Raw genomic sequence first — 17600 nt, forward strand, 5'->3', positions numbered from 1 at the left:
AGTATTGAAACATTTTCAGTACAAACCAAACTATTCAGTGCGAGGGATGGAACTGCTTTTGGCCAGACACTATCGCGGGGATATCTGGCTCGATGTTTGTGACCTTAAGACAAAGATGGGACTCCACGTCAATAAGAATTTCATATTTTTTGTTTTGATGCCAACCAGCACAGAGAATCCGATCTCGCACAAATACGAGGTGGGAAAAGGCAGAAGATATTTGACAGCTTTGTCTGATAGAGCTGGATATTCAGAGCTAACCCCCAACCAAAATGACGTCAGTGTATTTTGTTCAAATTTTGTTTTGAGGAAGCTATCTGAAGCCAGCTCCAAGAGCTGTTCTTCTTTTGAAGCAGAGAGGTTATTTGGCAATGTTTGAACATTGATGATAAAAGGGTTCCTTATCCATTCAAAGGTGCCGTCCAGTTCAGGGAAATACTTACGAAGATCTTTCTGCAAGCTTTCCAAATGCTGCTTCATGGTTTCCAACACATCACTATCATGTTGGTTAGTTGAGCTTATTACTAAGTCATGAAGAGATGGAAAGGAACCAGTTCACGATGACTAAGATATTTATGCCACAGTTTCAATTTTGCGACCATGCCACTCTGTCTTGAACATGGAATATGGATATGAGTTTCCCTTGCAAGGACAGACTGAGGTTGTTTAAATGAGCAAAGATATCTGCAATATATGCTAGTTTGCATAGCCATCTCCAGTCGTGTATACGGTCTCACAGGTTAAAGATTTCATCTAAAAAAACTTGCAGTTCTTCTCACAGCTCAAACAGGCGATTCAGAACTTTTCCACATGAAAGCCAATGCACTTCAGTGTGAAATAGGAGTTGTGTGTAATCACTGCCCGTCTCATCACAAAGCTGAGAAAACAGCCAGGCGTTCAGAGGGTGCCCTTTCACAAAATTGATTATTTTCACAGCTTCATCCAGTACTCACTTTAGATCTGTCTGCATGTTCTGGTTGGCGAGTGCTTCCCTGTGAATGCAACAATGAGTCGATTTTGCTTCTGGTGCAACAGCTTGAATACGTGCAACAACTCCTTTCTTTGAACTATCATGGCTCTGGTGCCATCCATGCTTATTCCAACACAACGACTCCAATCCAAGTCACTGTTTTTGATAAAGTCATCAATGACTAGAAAAATAGCTTCTCCAGTTGTATGTGTTGGCATAGGTTGGCAGAATAAAATATCATCGTGGACTTCATTATTCAGCTTGTATCTGACAAACAACAAAAGATTAGCTAAATTCACAACATCAGTGGATTCATCTGCTTGCAGTGCGTAGTAGTGACTCCTTTGTACTCTTGACAATTGCTGCTTTACATTTTTGGCCATATCTGTGATTCTACGATGAACAGTGTTATTTGAGAGGAGAACACGATCTATAGCTTTGCTAGCCTTGTCTCCAACCATCACTTGCACCATTACTTTGGCTGCAGGTTTTACTAATGTCTCGCCAATCACTTCAACAGCTCCGGACTTTGCAATTAAGTATACCACACTATATGAAACTTCCAAAGCTTTCATATTTTCACCTCCCGTCACATTATGAATTGTTTTCTGGGACTTTTGGAGATTTTCACACCTATTTTCGAAGAATTCTACAGGTTTTCCCTCATATTCTTTATGTTTGTTATCAAAATGGCATTTTAGGTTCAATGGTTTCACACTTTCATTTGTGAGTCTTGTAACAAATCACACATAGTGGAACAGGCTCCACTTCATCGCCATTCAACGAAAATCCCAGTTTAAGATATTCTTCAAAATATTTGTGACTTTTTTCGTTTTCTTTGCAGCTGATACATTCAATAAACTTACAGATAGTTCACATAGTTCACTAATTTTGTCATCACAATTGTCTGATGTAGCCATATCACTGCATTTTTTCAGCATAATTATCACTAACATTTGTATATCCTTCATAACTTTCTTTTGTACATTTCAAACTTCTTGGTTTTAGCCAGCGATTCATTGTAAAAGAGAAATTTTGTATTTTAATACACATCAAGTATGTACTTGCCAGGAGTAGTTATTCACTTTTATCTTTTATCCATCAGTATGACTTCGGTGCATGCCACAAAAGCACGTGTATTGCATGAGCCGTGGTAACGCTGCACGCGTGGTTTGCATCGGCACGCCGCCAATTTTTACTGGCACACTGCTGCCAGCTGGGGTCCCAGCCACCGGCCTGGCTCAGCCCGCTGCCGGCCTGCGTGTAACGGGACCCCCAGCCAGCAGCAGGCTGAGCGCGGCCAGCAGCCAGGGCCTAGCTGGCAGGAGCTGATGGGCGGAACCCCAGACCAGCAGCGGGCTAAGCTGCTCAGCCCGCCGTGGGTCTGGGGTCCCAGCCGCCGGCCCTGCTCAGCCCACTGCCGGCCCCTTGCCACCCGGGGTCCCAGCCACCAGCCCAGCTCAGCTTGCTGCCGGCCTAGGTGAACGGGGCCCTCGGCTGGCAGCAGGCTGAGCAGGACTGGTGGATGGAACCCCGGGCCAGCAGCAGGCTGAGCCACTCAGCCTGCCATTGGTCTGGGGTTCTGTCTGCCGGCCGCACTCAGCCCGCTGCCAGCCCCTTGCCAGCTGGGGTGAATGGGCCGTGTACCCCTTGAAACCCTTTCACGTACCACCAGGGGTACGTGTACCACACTTTGGGAAACACTGTACTAGTGGATTGCTTGCATGCACAGTGACTATGAGTGCATGTGGAAACACAATGATTAGATGTGCAAATGATGAACATGGATATTTGTGCATTCAGTTGTGCATGGACAACTGTAAAAAAACAGAATGGACACAGTGCCAAGTAACTTTTTATAGAGTTTTCATTTTTTTCTCCTCTCCTTTGTTTCCAATACTCTAAATTACCTCTCAATTGTGCCTTTCAATTTGGGAACCGGTGATATATTTCAGAGTTTCAAGTGAAGCTGAAATTAACATGTCTGTTTTTGCTTAACAGCATCCATTTATACAATGCCACATCTTGCCAATACTTCTTTGTTTGCATACTAGCATTACGGATGTAAGCACAACCTTGGGAAAAATCTGAGTTAACACGTTAAAGGGCAACTTTACTGTCATTTTGATTCTGACAGCAAAGAACATTTAAAAACCTCAGTGTTGAGGAGAGATCCTAAGAACTGGCCACCACAGTTAACCAGAGATGGGCCATGGATGAAACAAATAATTATTGTGGGTATGTGCAAACTTTCCCATGAATATGAAATTAACTCTGAAATCATGAAGGTGGCAGTGGGGCTGCAAGAATCAAGAGATCTGAGAAAGATTTTGGCTCAAAACTATCTACCACTAGCCTTGCTTGCTCCTGTCCCTCTCAAGCTTTTATTATGGTACTAATTATTGATTTAGAAAGTTTAGAGAGCCTGGGCTTTCCAGATCTTTTAGATTGACCACAGAATTTCCAGAACTGTAAGAATTTACAGAACTCCACCCTGAGATGTCCCTAAGCAACTCTATTGGACTTTCCACCATGAGACATTTGGGCGGCTTCAGCAAAATTTAAAACTCCCATCCTCTCCCTGCCACCCCCACAAAGAGCAGAAAAAACAACTCCAAAACAAAACAATCCTTGCCCCACAAGAAGAAAGGAAAATGAGTTCAGGACAAGGGACAAAAGTTATGCTAGCTTTGGTGAGAATGCTGAGCAGTACTCAGGGCATGCCAAGTCTGACTGAACTCCTGCACTTCATGAGGTATCTCTAATGAGCGGAGGCCACACTAAATGACAACGGCCCCCAGAACCCACCCCAGCTTCGACAGCTGGATCCACACACAGGGTACACAATATATCAATCGATACTGCCTTCTGCTAGCAAGACAGACCTTGATGGACTGCACAGTTTTCACCCAGTTCTTTCAATAACTATACAAAAACCAATAGATATGGAGTGGGGAGGAAAGGTCACTTCATCCCAGGCATGCAAGCTTGATGGAGGGGCTTTAGCTATGCCCACCACAAACCTGAATGTCCCCTTCAAAATTCCCCTAAGATCTTCAGAGGCAGCTCTCTATAATGGAGTGTATTTCACATCCTCTGTAGATCTAGTTAAGTTTCAAGCCTTAGGAAACAGAAGCCAGAGCAGGAGTAGTCATAAAAACAAACAAACAAACACTTTTTTCCCCACTAAGCTGTAAATGAAAAACAACAAAGGAAACAAAACCGACAGAAGTTGATGCAGTGTTTAAAGTAACCTTGACGATAGATACTATGTCTCTAAGAACTTTCCATCTAAGTGAGCTGTCACGTAAGAGTATCACTCCCTGTAAGCTAGTAAGCTGCATAGCTGAACTGTAATGACTCAACACAGCAGATATCATTTTTCTGCAGTAACAGCAAGGGTTAAGGAAAATTTCCTTTGTTACGATTTAGGAAACTGTGTAAACTCTCTAGTGTTTTTTACAACACATTAAAGGGCAACTTTAATGTCACCTGGATACTGACAGCAAAGAGCATTTAAAAACCCAAGTTTTCAGGAGAGATCCTAAGAATTGGCCACCTTAGTTTGTAGCACTGAGGCAATCTTGGCAGCAGCACTGCCCTAAAGTTACACTGGGTCACATGTCAACCTAGGAAAGAAACAAGAATGATTTAACGTTACAGAGGTGATAGACACAAATGTGAAAGTTTAGACTGTCAAACATATCCTGCCTACGGAACATGCAGAGAGATAAGAGCTGAGTCATAAGGAGCACAGCCTCATTTCTTCTTTCCTTTTAAAAAACAAAATACCCACTGCCCAATTGACCCTCAGTGCAGTACTGTATATATCCAGCAAACTTTGGTGAACTTCCTGTTGAGTGTTTTTATAAAACAGATTGATAGTTCCACTGGATACTCAAGGGAATAGTTCATGAATCACAGAAATTAGAACTGGGAAAGGCCATTTGGGTCATCTTCTCCATCCCTCCTGCTACCGGTCACAGCAGAGAGAATTATAAACTGCTGGAACTTTTGCAACCAAATATATGATTCAAGAAGAGTGTAGCGCACCATTCCAATATGTGAATCCTGCTCTGCAAGTAACGGTCCTCAAACTCTTGAAGGGGACTGAGTCTGTCTTTGCTGATCACTTCTTGCCAGTTTTGTTGTTGGTCTTGTGACCCTAAGCAGCAACTTTTTTTCTGCAAATTAATTACTGAGCTTTTCAGCACTTTATAACATATTGTCGTGTTCTCCAATGATGGTCTCATTATACGAGTAAAGCAGCATCTTCTCAATTGTAGTTTCAGCCCAACAGAACTGCTCAGCTTCCCAATCCTCTGGCCTGTACTGCCTAGGAAATGACACTCAGACACACAATGAGGCAGGCACCAGAGTACACATGAATGGATATTACTAATTCAAACTGGAAGTCAGCTACCTGGCGAGACTTTAGCACATTTCTAGTCTACTGTCATCTAATCCTGTGAACCTAATGCTGCTTCAAGAAGCTCAATGTGATCATTCTGTCTGAACTACTCTTAGTCCCTCTGGAAACGGCAAAATCCTCCTTTTGGTGCAGAGTTTATCCCCATGCTATATGAAAGCTATTTCTATTTAAACAAGAGCCTGATATAAACAATGACTGCAAGACTGCTGAGGAGCTGCCATCGGAATCCTTGTTCTCTTTGTGTGGATGCATGGCAGCAAATCTCGTCAGCTGATGATAAAGTTGGTTTAATTTTTATTTTTGTGTTTCATTCCCTCCCCCTTCAAATATTGTATTCAAAGTTCTAACTAAGAAGGGCTTAGAAACTGAGCCAGATTGTACCTTCAAGGCACTGGCTACACCCGGTCACACAGCAGCACAAGGCCTTGAGAGCTGGATTTCCTCCTGACACTGATACAGGAGCTCCAGAATCCTGAGAGAAGATGCAAGATGTTCTCCCCCAAAACTGGTTCACCTCCACAGGCTGTTGAGGGGCTGGAGGCAGGGCCACGGCCCACATTCATCCCAACCTCTTTAAGGTAGTTAGTGTTACTGTTTGCTCTAGTCTGTGTTCCCCACCAGGACTATGCTTGGCCGCTCTGCAGGAGTGCAAAAGAAAGGAAGGCTCCTTGCCTCTTCTCTCCCGCTACCACTGCTCATGCACTGGGCCAACTTCAACCTACCCTTTTGGACAACTGTACTAATTTCGACCAAGTTTACTATCTCTTAATACCCTTGTTAACCCCGCTGAAATCAATGGGGTGCCCCAAATGTAAGTGAAGGCAGAATCTTTCCTCGAAACTTTATCTTCACTGCTAGGGCTCTCATTCAGTTGTGCTGTTTTACCCTGCAATGGGCTTTGGGCTGCAGCTATGATGGTGAGGCTAAGGCCCACAGCAGCCCAAACTGCACATTAGCGCTTACACAGCTAAACGATGAAGTGCTGTGGTAGGGTGCCTGGGCCAACTCCAGAGGCTTATTGGGATGGGAAGCCCATAGTATCAATCACAAAAGCCTGAAGTACCAATACTGAGTACATAGCAGTGGCTGAAAGAATCACAGACCTAAGGCATTGCTTACTTGAGCCTATCACAGACTCATCTCTATAGAACCCAGTTTTCACCTCAGGCCAGTTCCAAGGTCAAGCTGCACATCTCTCTCTAGTCTGAGCTCTTCAGCTACAGCAGAATCTGAAAGCACAAGGAACAACTGCATTTCTATTGATCCACTAGGTCAGAGGGTGGGGGGATGAGATCTCGGGGGTTCAGTCTAGCTACGAGGCAGACATCGTAGCTGTCATGCATGAGGACGTTGACGGCCACCACATTCCACTGGTTTCCCCACGTATCCAGCTCTAGGATCGTTTTGGTGATAATTTCATGGCGAGCTGAAAAATAGTAGCAACAACGAAATATTAAAGGCAAAGTCAACAGGGTCAAAGAAGTTTGCAAAATTAATAAATTAATCCTTCCTCTTTTCGAAGAATTTGTCATAAACAATCAGGGTGGAGCAACCATATTAAATCACACCCATTCTTATAACAAAACGCTGTTTATTGAGGCTGACAAATCTTAACAAAAGAGCCACCACACAAGGGAGAATTTTGCTTCTGTCAGATGCAACGCTGCACTACACTTCTTAAAAAAAGGAAAAACCTTTTCTTTGCTAACACAGGACCTGAACTTTCCAGCAGTTTTGTTACTCAAAGCCAAGTTCTTTTCTATAAATGAAAAGGGACTTTCATATTTCTCACTTTTCCTTTTCATTTCAAAGTTAGGTTCTCACAGCAAGTGACCTTAATCGAAACTTTTCTTACTTTGAGAAGAGGATGTGAATGTGTTTTGCTATCAGGCTCCTTCCTCCACATCTGATGATTCTCTAGATGGCTTTACTAAAAGCTGATGTAAGCAGAGTCAGGATAAGCTCTACACTGACATCTGGTGGAAAGAATTTCAGAGAGTGTATTTGCATAGGCACGCCTACACTATCCCAGACTCCCAAGCTGTGGGACTGCTTGGTGACAAATTGCTCACCCTCAGTTGGGCGGTACTGGCTAGACATGGGACATGGGTTCCAAAACCCAGAGAATTGAGAGAGGTTGGGGACAGGCATTTGTGCTTGGTGGTGCAGTCTCCTAATGGAGCCAGAAGCACCAGTTGCACCTCCTTCTCTCTCCACTGGAATGTCAGATGATTTTTTTATTCCCTCAAGAATTTAAATACAGGTTACTGAGCTGAAATCACTTTGGGCTAATGGTGCACTAGCACTGGGGCTCCCCTACTATGAGCTGGAATCACTAAGAGCTGAAAATCACTAAAAAGCTAAAATCACTGAGCTGAGAGCACTGAGTATGGTGCTAACTAGTGGGGAGCCCAAAGCTATACTGTGGAACAGAGCTGCTGGCGGAGTGGAGCAGTTTGTGGGGACGGCTGGAGCGGATCACGGGACAGCTGGTGGCAGCAGAGTGTCTGACAGAGCGGAGTAGCTGTGGGACGGGTGGAGCGGCCCACAGAGCGAGCGGAGCTGAGCAGTTTGCAGAGAGAACCGGAGCAGCTCATGGAGCAGAGCAGCTGGTGGAGCGGAGCAGTTTCTGAGGACGGCTGGAGGAGCAGCGTGCAGTGGCTGGTAAAGCGGAGCAGTTTGTGGAGAAGGTGGAAGCAGAACCCACGGAGAGGCAGGGCAGTTGGCCCAGGACCACGTAGGGTGCCCCTTTCTATCCAGGCTGGGGGGAGGGACCTCTACAGATAAACTCTCAAACTCTGGGGTGGCATTGACCAGAGACTTTTGGGTTGTTGGACTTTGGGGTGATTGGACTTAAAACCCTAAGGGGAAAAGGACAGTGCCAAAAGTACTTGGAGGTGGGTTTTTATTTATGGTTTGTGTTATAACCCTGTTTGTGGTGTTTCTCCAATGGGATGCCGCATTAATTCCTTCCTTTATTAAAAAGATTTTGCTACACTCAGACTCCGTGCTTGCGAGAGGGGAAGTATTGCCTCCTAGAGGCGCCCAGGGGGGTGTGGTATGTGAGTGTCCCAGGTCACTGGGTGGGGGCTCGAGCCGGTTATGCATTGTGTTACTGAAACGGAACCCCTGGATACTGAACCCGGCCCTTGTTGCTGCCAACTCAGAGGGGCAGAAGGGTTACACTGAGTCTCAACAATTCGCAAGCACAGGCATTTCACAACCACCAGAAGAAGAACTATCACAATAAGAAACATGAAATATCCAGCGTATTTTCTCTGAGACTTAATAATCTAGTGACATGTTTCACCATACAGTGTGTCCAAACTGGCACTCCCGTTCATCTCTTCTTTAGAGGCTGCTCTTGATCCTTTTTTTACATGCCCTCAAAACCTATGCATTTATCTCTAGTGAGTGTATGTGACAGTGTTTGTAGCTTTCCTTTCTTTGAGGCAGACAGCAATTTTACTTCATGGTTCAACCAGCAAAGGAAAGAAAAGGAAAGAAAACACTGAAGTTCCTGAGAGCTTCAAAGCTCATAACCTTGGGAGCACAGGCCATTCATTCTCTCCCATGAGAACAGTCTTAGTGGTTCCCCAGTCTTATCCATAACATCCATGTCTTCTTATGATTGAGGAGCAACATGTGAAAACAATTGCATCACGATGGCTCAATATCATGAGACCTAACATACATCCAGGGCTCTTTAACTGTCCTGGAAAGCTGGATTGCAGGATGTGGGGGACAGTCATGTGGAAAAAAGAATTTCAGGATAAGTTTCCCCAGCCTGATAACTGGGGAGAAATCTACATCTGGGTAGGCAACCTATGGCATGGGTGCCGAAGGCAGCACGCGAGCTGATTTCAGGGCACTCACGCCGCCCAGGTTCTGGCCACCAATCTGGGGGGCTTTGCATTTTAATTTGATTTTAAATGAAGCTTCTTAAACATTTTAAAAGCCTTATTTACTTTACATACAACAATAGTTTAGTTAAATATTATAGACTTGTAGTGAGAGACCTTCTAAAAATGTTAAAATGTATTACTGGCACGCGAAACCTTAAATTAGAGTGAATAAATGAAGACTTGGCACACCACTTCTGAAAGGCTGCTGACCCCTGATCTACATTAATGTAGCTCCCCCACATTGACTAGCGTGGCAAGCACCCAAAGCCAACCCTGTCTCCAATTACGTGTGCCTTCTGTCATGTGATCATTCCTAAAGGAATTATTCACCAGCTCCAATCACACAGCTTCTCATATGGTAACACAAAAAGATGCTTCTGTCTCACAGTTCAGAACCCCAACTCAGTTTTGCCCACAGTTAATTGCGGAAGAGAGGAAAACAAGTTTGAACAAGGGGTAGGCTGAAATTTTCACTGGACTAAATCCCGGGCCCTTACTTTAGCTTTAATTCCCCTTTGGGAGTTTGCTCGAGTAAAGCCTGAATATAACCAGAGTCAGACCTCCTTAGGATTTGTCCCCATCTAAATAGCCCTTGTTCCATTTCTTCATACAGCCCCGGGGGGGAGCTAACCAGTCGTGATGTTTTGCTTATCAAACTCACGCAGTTCAGCAAGGAAAGAGGAAGAATAATAGGTAGGAAAGCACCATCCATCCATCCATGAAAGAAGAGAACAAGCTGCTAAACACCCAGTTAAAATATGGAGAAGAAAGGTTTGATTGACAGAAACTGTAAACAAATGACATCTACAAGCCCCAGCAAAGAGCTCTTGTTTCTATATGACCCAGCAGGAGTGAGAAGGGTTTTTTCAAAGCAAACAGGAAGACACAAGCAGCCCCAGTATGTGACACTGGAGGCTCCAGTCTTGTTATTTATTATTAGATCAACTCCTTTATACCATAAATTATTATGCCAGGAATTTCTTTGGCGTGGATCACGACAAAATGAGACAATAGAGTGAAAAAATCAAACAGTGGAGCTGTTTAAAACATTCTGTGGAGGATTGCAACACTTAAAAAAAATCCTAATTAAAACATCAAAGGAAGATTCAGCAATCCTCCCCACAAGTCTTACTGTGTCTTTTCCTGACCCTCATGACTCATAACCTTTAGTGTCTTTTGTTTCCCTTTTTTGTAGGCTGTTGTAACCAGTTTTGTTCCACTCTCTGTGAAATCTGTTTTCCAGCACATTGGGGTGTTAGTTAACTCTCAACTCTTGAGAGATAAAAGCGAGTCTATGTTGTTGGAATAAAGAATGCAATAATTTCTCTAGTCTTATCTTGTTTAACTTAAAAGGAAACTACACCCATTTGGTTCAGAAAGTTCACATAAAGAGAATGATTTGAGACAAAGAAAAATATGTTAACAAGAAATAGGCTAAAATTGGCTCTTCATCTCTGAAGCCCTTTGAAGTTTGGTGGGATTCAAATTCAAATCACTGAATTCAAATGTGGTTCTGTGATTTTGGTTTCAGATGTTGGGTCTAAAAACAGAAAGGATCAATGCTCCAAATCCAGTTTGTGCACAGCCATTGCATTCTTGAAAGGTTTCAGCCCAACAAGATAGAAATCTCACAAAAAGAGATGATCGCATTAGACTTACACTGCTATGTAAGAGCTAAATATTAGTTATTGCCACTATTGTCTAATATTATTTTGGGCCAAACATTTTCAAGAACACCTTGTGTGAGTTTGGGACCATTAGTTCTAGTCTCTAGCCTGGATTAAAGCTTAAACCCGAATCTCAAACCTTAGCTTAGAGGTAACTCAAGTGATGCTCTAAGCACTGTCTCATCAGTTTCTCTGTTATTTTAATTATAACTTATATTTCTAAGCTTCAGTCTCTTGTAGTAGCTTATTTTCCTGAAAAGTTATTTTATGAGTGTACAGTAGAACCTACACTCACTCAAGAGATCACCCTTATTGGGCAACTTCTCTTAAGAAACCACCCCACAGTATTCCCAGACATATTTAGCACAGTTCTGCTCCACTTTTATTAGACAGCCACCTATGTTAAGCAAATTATTTCTTTTTAGTGGCTCAAATGGTCACTTAACAGATTTCACTGTTACACAAACTGAGATTTCATTCCGCTAGAGATACTGATTGAACCATCAGAAGTAATCCTGAGAGGTACTTTTTTGAGAAAGATCCATAAACATAGAATCATAGAATCATAGACTATTAGGGTTGGAAGGTGTCATAACCTTAGTCCCAGATTTGGACCTTAGCGTCCAAAATATGGGGGTTAGCATGAAAACCTCCAAGCTTAGCTACCAGCTTGGACTTGGTACTTGCTGCCACCACCCAAAACTTAGAGTGTTTTGGGGCACTCTGGTCCCCCTGAAAAACCTTCCCTGGGGACCCCAAGACCCAAATCCCTTGAGTCTCACAACAAAGGGAAATAATCCTTTTTCCCTTCCCCCCTCCAGGTGCTCCTGGAGAGATACACAGACACAAGCTCTGTGAATCCAAACAGAGTGACTCTCCCTCTCTGTTCCCAGTCCTGGAAACAAAAAGCACTTTCCTCTTCACCCAGAGGGAATGCAAAATCAGGCTAGCAAATCCAACACACACACAGATCTCCCCTGATTTCTTCCTCCCACCAATTCCCTGGTGAGTACAGACTCAATGTCCCTGAAGTAAAGAAAAACTCCAACAGGTCTTAAAAGAAAGCTTTATATAAAAAGAAAGAAAAATACATACAAATGGTCTCTCTGTATTAAGGTGATGAAATACAGGGTCAATTGCTTAAAAGAATATTGAATAAACAGCCTTATTCAAAAAGAATACAAATCAAAGCACTCCAGCACTTATATTCATGCAAATACCAAAGAAAAGAAACCATATAACTTACTATCTGATTTCTTTGTCCTTACTTTAGAAACAGAAGACTAGAAAGTAGAAACTACTTCTCCAAAGCTCAGAGAAAGCAGGCAGACAGAAAACAAAGACTCAGACACAAACTTCCCTCCACCCAAAGTTGAAAAAATCTGGTTTCCTGATTGGTCCTCTGGTCAGGGGTTTCAGGTGAAAGAGACATTAACCCTTAGCTATCTGTTTATGACAGAAGGGACCTCAGGAGGTCATCTAGAAGTTTTCCTTACAGGAGCCTACATAGGAAAGACAAGTTATCCTACCATACACTGTTAATGGATTCCGAGAGTTGTCCAGTTTAATATTCCACTAAGAACAATCCTGCTAGAAATCCAGCCAAACACACAGACTAGTAAAGCACCAGTGGGGATGCAGTTCCATAGGTCTAGAATGGATAGGACTTTGCAGAAGGGATGCTTCACTTATGTTAGGCTAGCCCTGATTAACTTTGGACTGACTACACACCCTAAGGGCTTGTCTACAGACAAACGTTGTACCACTTTAACATTCTGGTAGAATTAAAGCTGTGCAACACCCCTTCTCCCCAGTGAGAATGCAGTTATAGCACTATAAAAGTATAGCTTATTCTTATATAGGAAGGGGAATAGGCTATACCAGTAAAAGGCATCTTTATACCTTTGTCACACTAGAGATTGTATCGATTCAACTATATCGGTAAAAATCACCCCCCTAACTGTCATAGTTATGCTGATGCAAAATCTGTGTACAGACCAGGCCTAATACTGCACCTATAAAATCACCTTTTCTGGGCAATAAAGACCTTGTTTTGTAATTGAGGCTTTAATTTGCCAATGCAAAAATCACATTTCACATGTGCAAACTACAGTATTCTGCATGCAGAATTTGCAGGCATAATCTTCAAAATCCTGCTTAACACTTTGGCCCATAATGTTTTGTTTGTAAACAAAATACTTATTTTTTACATAACAAAGTTCTTCTCTGGATATGTTTAAAGCAAGATGAAACTGACAGAGAGAATGTTACTTTTCAATAAGATGGCCGCCTCCATCCATATGCTCAGAAACATCCAATTCTATTAAAAGCTATATTTTTAAATGCATTTCACTATCCAACATTGCTGGACTGATTTTTCGTTGTATGATTTCTCATGCTACCTGAATCAAGATGGACCACTGCATGTTGAGACCTACAATATTGCTTCAGGCAATGCTATAAATATTTTATTTGCTTTTCTCTTCTTTCAAATTGCATTCAATATGTGGTTTGGGGGTAACAACTTTCCCTTATGAATATAGGTATGTATTACTTCTGATCTCTTTGATATTTATTTTCCCTCTTGTACCATAAGCACCACACATTCCAATACAAAGTTAATTTCAAAAAAAAGTATAGATTTCTTGCAAATCTAGCCAAGTATTTGCATGACCCCACCACTGTATTATTTGAGCTGTCCAGTCATTAATGAATCTACCCTCACAATGCCCTTATTTTATGTTTTACAAAAGGGAAACCAAGGCACGGGAAAACAAAGTGACTTGCCCAAGATCACACAAGAATTCTGTAGCAGAGCTGGCAATTGGAACTCTGGAATTCCAGTCCAGTGCTTTAGCTATAAGAACATATGTGGAAAATATTTGAACAGCACTTTAGAGACAAGGGAACAAACTAATCCTTACTAATTTTACTTCAGTGAAGTTACGCCAGGCACAAATCTGGTCCAGTATCTAATCAATCCTTAATAGCCCATTGCTGTAAATATTATTGCCTCCATTTTACAGATGAGGAAACTGATGATTAAAGTGATAAGAGGCTTGACAAAGGCCACACGGTATGTCAGCGTCACAACTGGAATTAGAATTTATGCGTCTGCTTCTCATCAATAGGCTTCTGTGGAATTCCTGTCCCAACCTCCTTTCTGCGCACCTGCTGATCTCAGTCCTGGCTTTTCCCCTTACATCGTCATACCGCTTTCCTACGTCTGACGCACATCTCTCTACTGCACTCTAACTCTTTTTGTCCTGGATCAGCTTCAAAACAGCCACTAAAATTCTAGATGCTAAATTGTTAACTGGCTGCTCTTATCTTTTCTTAAAGGATTCATTCAGGCATTACAGATCAACCACCAACACCAGATCCCCAAAGTGTCTGGCAGACCCTCATTCTGGTCTTTTATTCTCCAACTCCTCCAGCCATTGGCATTTAATAGTTATTCCAACTCTGACTTATCACTGTTGAAATGCTTTGATTCCAGCATTGGTTTGTTTACCCAGTGGGGTTTTCACCTGTCTTTTTAAGGTCCTTTACACATCTGTGATATCTGTGGTTCTCTGTACCAGAAAACACATAATGTTCTCTGCATATAGCATGACAACACATTATTCATGGCCATTCATAGCTGCACTCCTAATTACCTGTTACAATTTTACAAGCTTGGGGGCAGGGGATGCACATGCTTTTGCTGCAATGGGTTAACTGCTTTGTTAGCCTGTCACCATGGAAGACATGAAATCCTGACTTGCAACAGGACAAAAGAGAAAAATGTTTTCTCCAGGTCTGTCGTACACAACCCCATTTCTGTCCATAACTATGGGCCAGATTGTGAACCATCCTGTGTGCCCATGCAGGGAAGCAAGGGGGCATAAGGTGGCTACCCACATCACAGAGCACACCCTTTGCAGAGTCACTACATCTCCTTAACTGTGCATGTGTGCAGGGAACAGGGAAAGCCTGGGCTTCACCCCTCAGCACACTGGCCAGCGCACACGGACCCACCAGAGCTAGGGGAGAACTGGGAGGCATATTGTGACTTGGGTTTACAGTTCAGTGCATCTGTACAGAGAATGAACCCCGTACAGACAAGGCCTTCATCAATCTGCCTACCTGGCTGTCTAATACTCCTATCCCCACAGTCTCATTTTCATAAGCAGTCAGTGCACTCTCTAATTATATGCTGTTTTTAAAAGGTGGATGTGGTGGCCTAGAGGGAGGGCCTCCCATTTCCACTGCTATTTCAACCATCTTTGTTTGGGTTTCAATATCCAGAACCTTTCTAATTATTTATCCTTTTATCTTGCATTCTTTACTCTCATGCATAGTCTCCTGAGGCCTGATTTTGTTCCCACTGAAGTTAATGGCAAAACTCACATTAACTTCAACCATCGCAAGATTAGGTGCGTTGATTTCAGTAGCACATGAGTTAAGGGCTCCAGGACCAGGCCCTTACAGAAGCAGAATTACTGGTCCCACTCTGTGCTAAGATCCCATTTATAAATGGTTTAGAAAGGATTAATAAGCGTTATAAGCACGTTGTAGACACAAGCAGCATATCGTTATGAGGCATATGAAACATTGTTAGGGGTTGAACTAAAACTTCATTCAAACTGCTGTGTGAACAAGTCCCACATTTAAGACAGCTGGAAGAGACACTTAAGGGTCATACCTGAAATAAAGCCTAACTGAGTCTGCTCAGAAATTAGCAGCAGGTGAGTGGAGAGTTTGACTAGGCGTTGTGACCAGGTGGGCTGGTGTGTGAGTGGAGAGCACACACACTGAAATGGTGAACAGGTAAGAATAGAGCAAAAGGCGACGCAAAAAAAAACCACAAGAAAGCCTAGCAGTAGCCTCTCAGCACAGGGTGACCATGGATAAAGCTACAGAGACGGCTTTTGAGTCTAAAGCGGCTTGAGTAGGGTTGCCAACCCTTCAGGATTGTCCTGGAGTCTCCAGGAATTAAAGATTAATATGCAATTAAAGATTATGTCATGTGCAGGAGCGGCGCCAGTGTTTTTGGCGCCCTAGGCGCAGGGCCAGTTCGCCGGTCCCGCGGATCCGGTGGACCTGCCGCAGGCGTGCCTGCGGGTGCTCCACCGGAGCTGCTGGACCAGCGGACCCTCCGCAGGCATGCCTGCGGGAGGTCCACCGGAGCAGTCTGCCGCCCTCCCAAATCCTGGCGCCCTAGGCAACCGCCTAGGTCGCTTAAATGGAAGCGCCGGCCCTGGTCATGTAATGAAACATCCAAGACTTCGGCCAGCCAAACTGGCAACCCTAGGCTTGGGCTGTAAGCTAAGACAGTGCTCCTTTTGTTCTTGGTTCCTTCTGCATTCAGAGATGCAGGACTTTGTACATTCTTTACACATGAACAAAGCTACATCAAATAAATCCTGACTATCACCAGCTTCTGCTGCCAGCTGGAACAACCTACCAGACCCCACGTTTTGGCCCCAAGGGGTAACAATATGTTATAGACAGTTATAAGTACATTAGCAGATGTTATACATGGCTATAAGCCATATTTATAAGCAACCTATTGGACTCTGTAACAACTGTTGAACATTTAATAAAACATCTATTAATCATTTATTAACCTTTTCTAAACTAGATATAAATGGAACCTTGATCTGAAGTGTGACTGGATTACTAATATCTTCCCATCAGACACGGGGTCAAATGCAGAAGCTGTAGCAAGCAGGTGCATATTGTCATTGTTCTGTGACCTATATCAGCCTTAGTTACCGTAGCATGTTTTAGGTTGATGAATGCTGGATAAGTGGGGAGCCATCTCTAGGAACAGAGCTTGCTAGAGCTCTCTCTCTCTCTCTCTCTCTCTCTTTTGCTCCTATGTTTCCCAAGAGCTGAATTACATATTACTCTGGTTAGTGTGAAAATTAGGTGAAAGATCTTTCGGCAGCTTCTTAGCGTGGATTCCATGTGCAGGCTTGATAGATAGTTGAGTGCCTGCACTGCAGCTTGACAGCCTATGATGAGCTAGTTCTGTGCAAAACAAAACAGGGATTTTGCATCCCATTTATTAATAGGAAAATATATCCAAGAACTAACCATTGTGGACAGGAGAACTTGAAATATTCAGTGTTACCTAGTAAATTCTAACAGATCAGGGAAACAAGCAGGGTTGCAAACAGGCAGCAATCAGCCAAGAACTTGCCCTCCTGCTTTATTTAACTGGGAACATAGCAGGGTGCCTGAGAAACAGTTTTGTTCCAATCCCACATCCCCTAAACTTCACAAGTACAGTGTTTACTGTGCCAGGCTCCTTAATATGTCTAAATTTAATTTGCTTCAAGTAATGTACTGTAACCACTATAATCCAAAACAAACACAACAATTATTCTCCAACTAAATCATATAATGGATGAGGCTGAAGGGAGCAGACTTTATGGTAGATTAGTCAAAATAAATAACTGTTAAGCTAGTCCACTCTCAGGAAAGGATGGTGCTGAGATCCAAACTCATTAGCTCGACTGGAACATGGCAATTACAACATGGCACTGCCCTGCTATAAACTAAACACTATTCCAATTTATAGATTTGTTTTCAAGAGTGTAATTCATGTAAATGATAAGAAGACAGTTAAATGCATT

The 17600-nt window shown here is 43.0% G+C and overlaps 1 protein-coding gene across 5 annotated transcripts in view; it reads right to left on the reverse strand.

Annotated features, from left to right (window-relative positions):
• Positions 1-17600, reverse strand: part of KBTBD12 (kelch repeat and BTB domain containing 12) — a 65761-nt gene that overhangs the window by 12708 nt on the left and 35453 nt on the right. For 2 of the 5 annotated variants that reach the window (XM_030569204.1, XM_030569205.1), the window contains exon 6: positions 2537-6828. The exons of 1 other annotated variant lie outside the window; for it this stretch is intronic. In XM_030569204.1, coding sequence (XP_030425064.1) covers positions 6659-6828 — 170 coding nt within the window. In that variant the 3' untranslated portion in view covers positions 2537-6658. Of the gene's footprint in view, positions 1-2536; positions 6829-17600 lie in introns of those variants that run through there. 2 more of the 5 variants (XR_004001220.1, XR_004001219.1) reach the window with 2 other exon arrangements.

This window comes from Gopherus evgoodei, chromosome 7 (assembly GCF_007399415.2).
Source record: "Gopherus evgoodei ecotype Sinaloan lineage chromosome 7, rGopEvg1_v1.p, whole genome shotgun sequence".
In the NCBI taxonomy this organism is placed as follows: domain Eukaryota; kingdom Metazoa; phylum Chordata; order Testudines; family Testudinidae; genus Gopherus; species Gopherus evgoodei.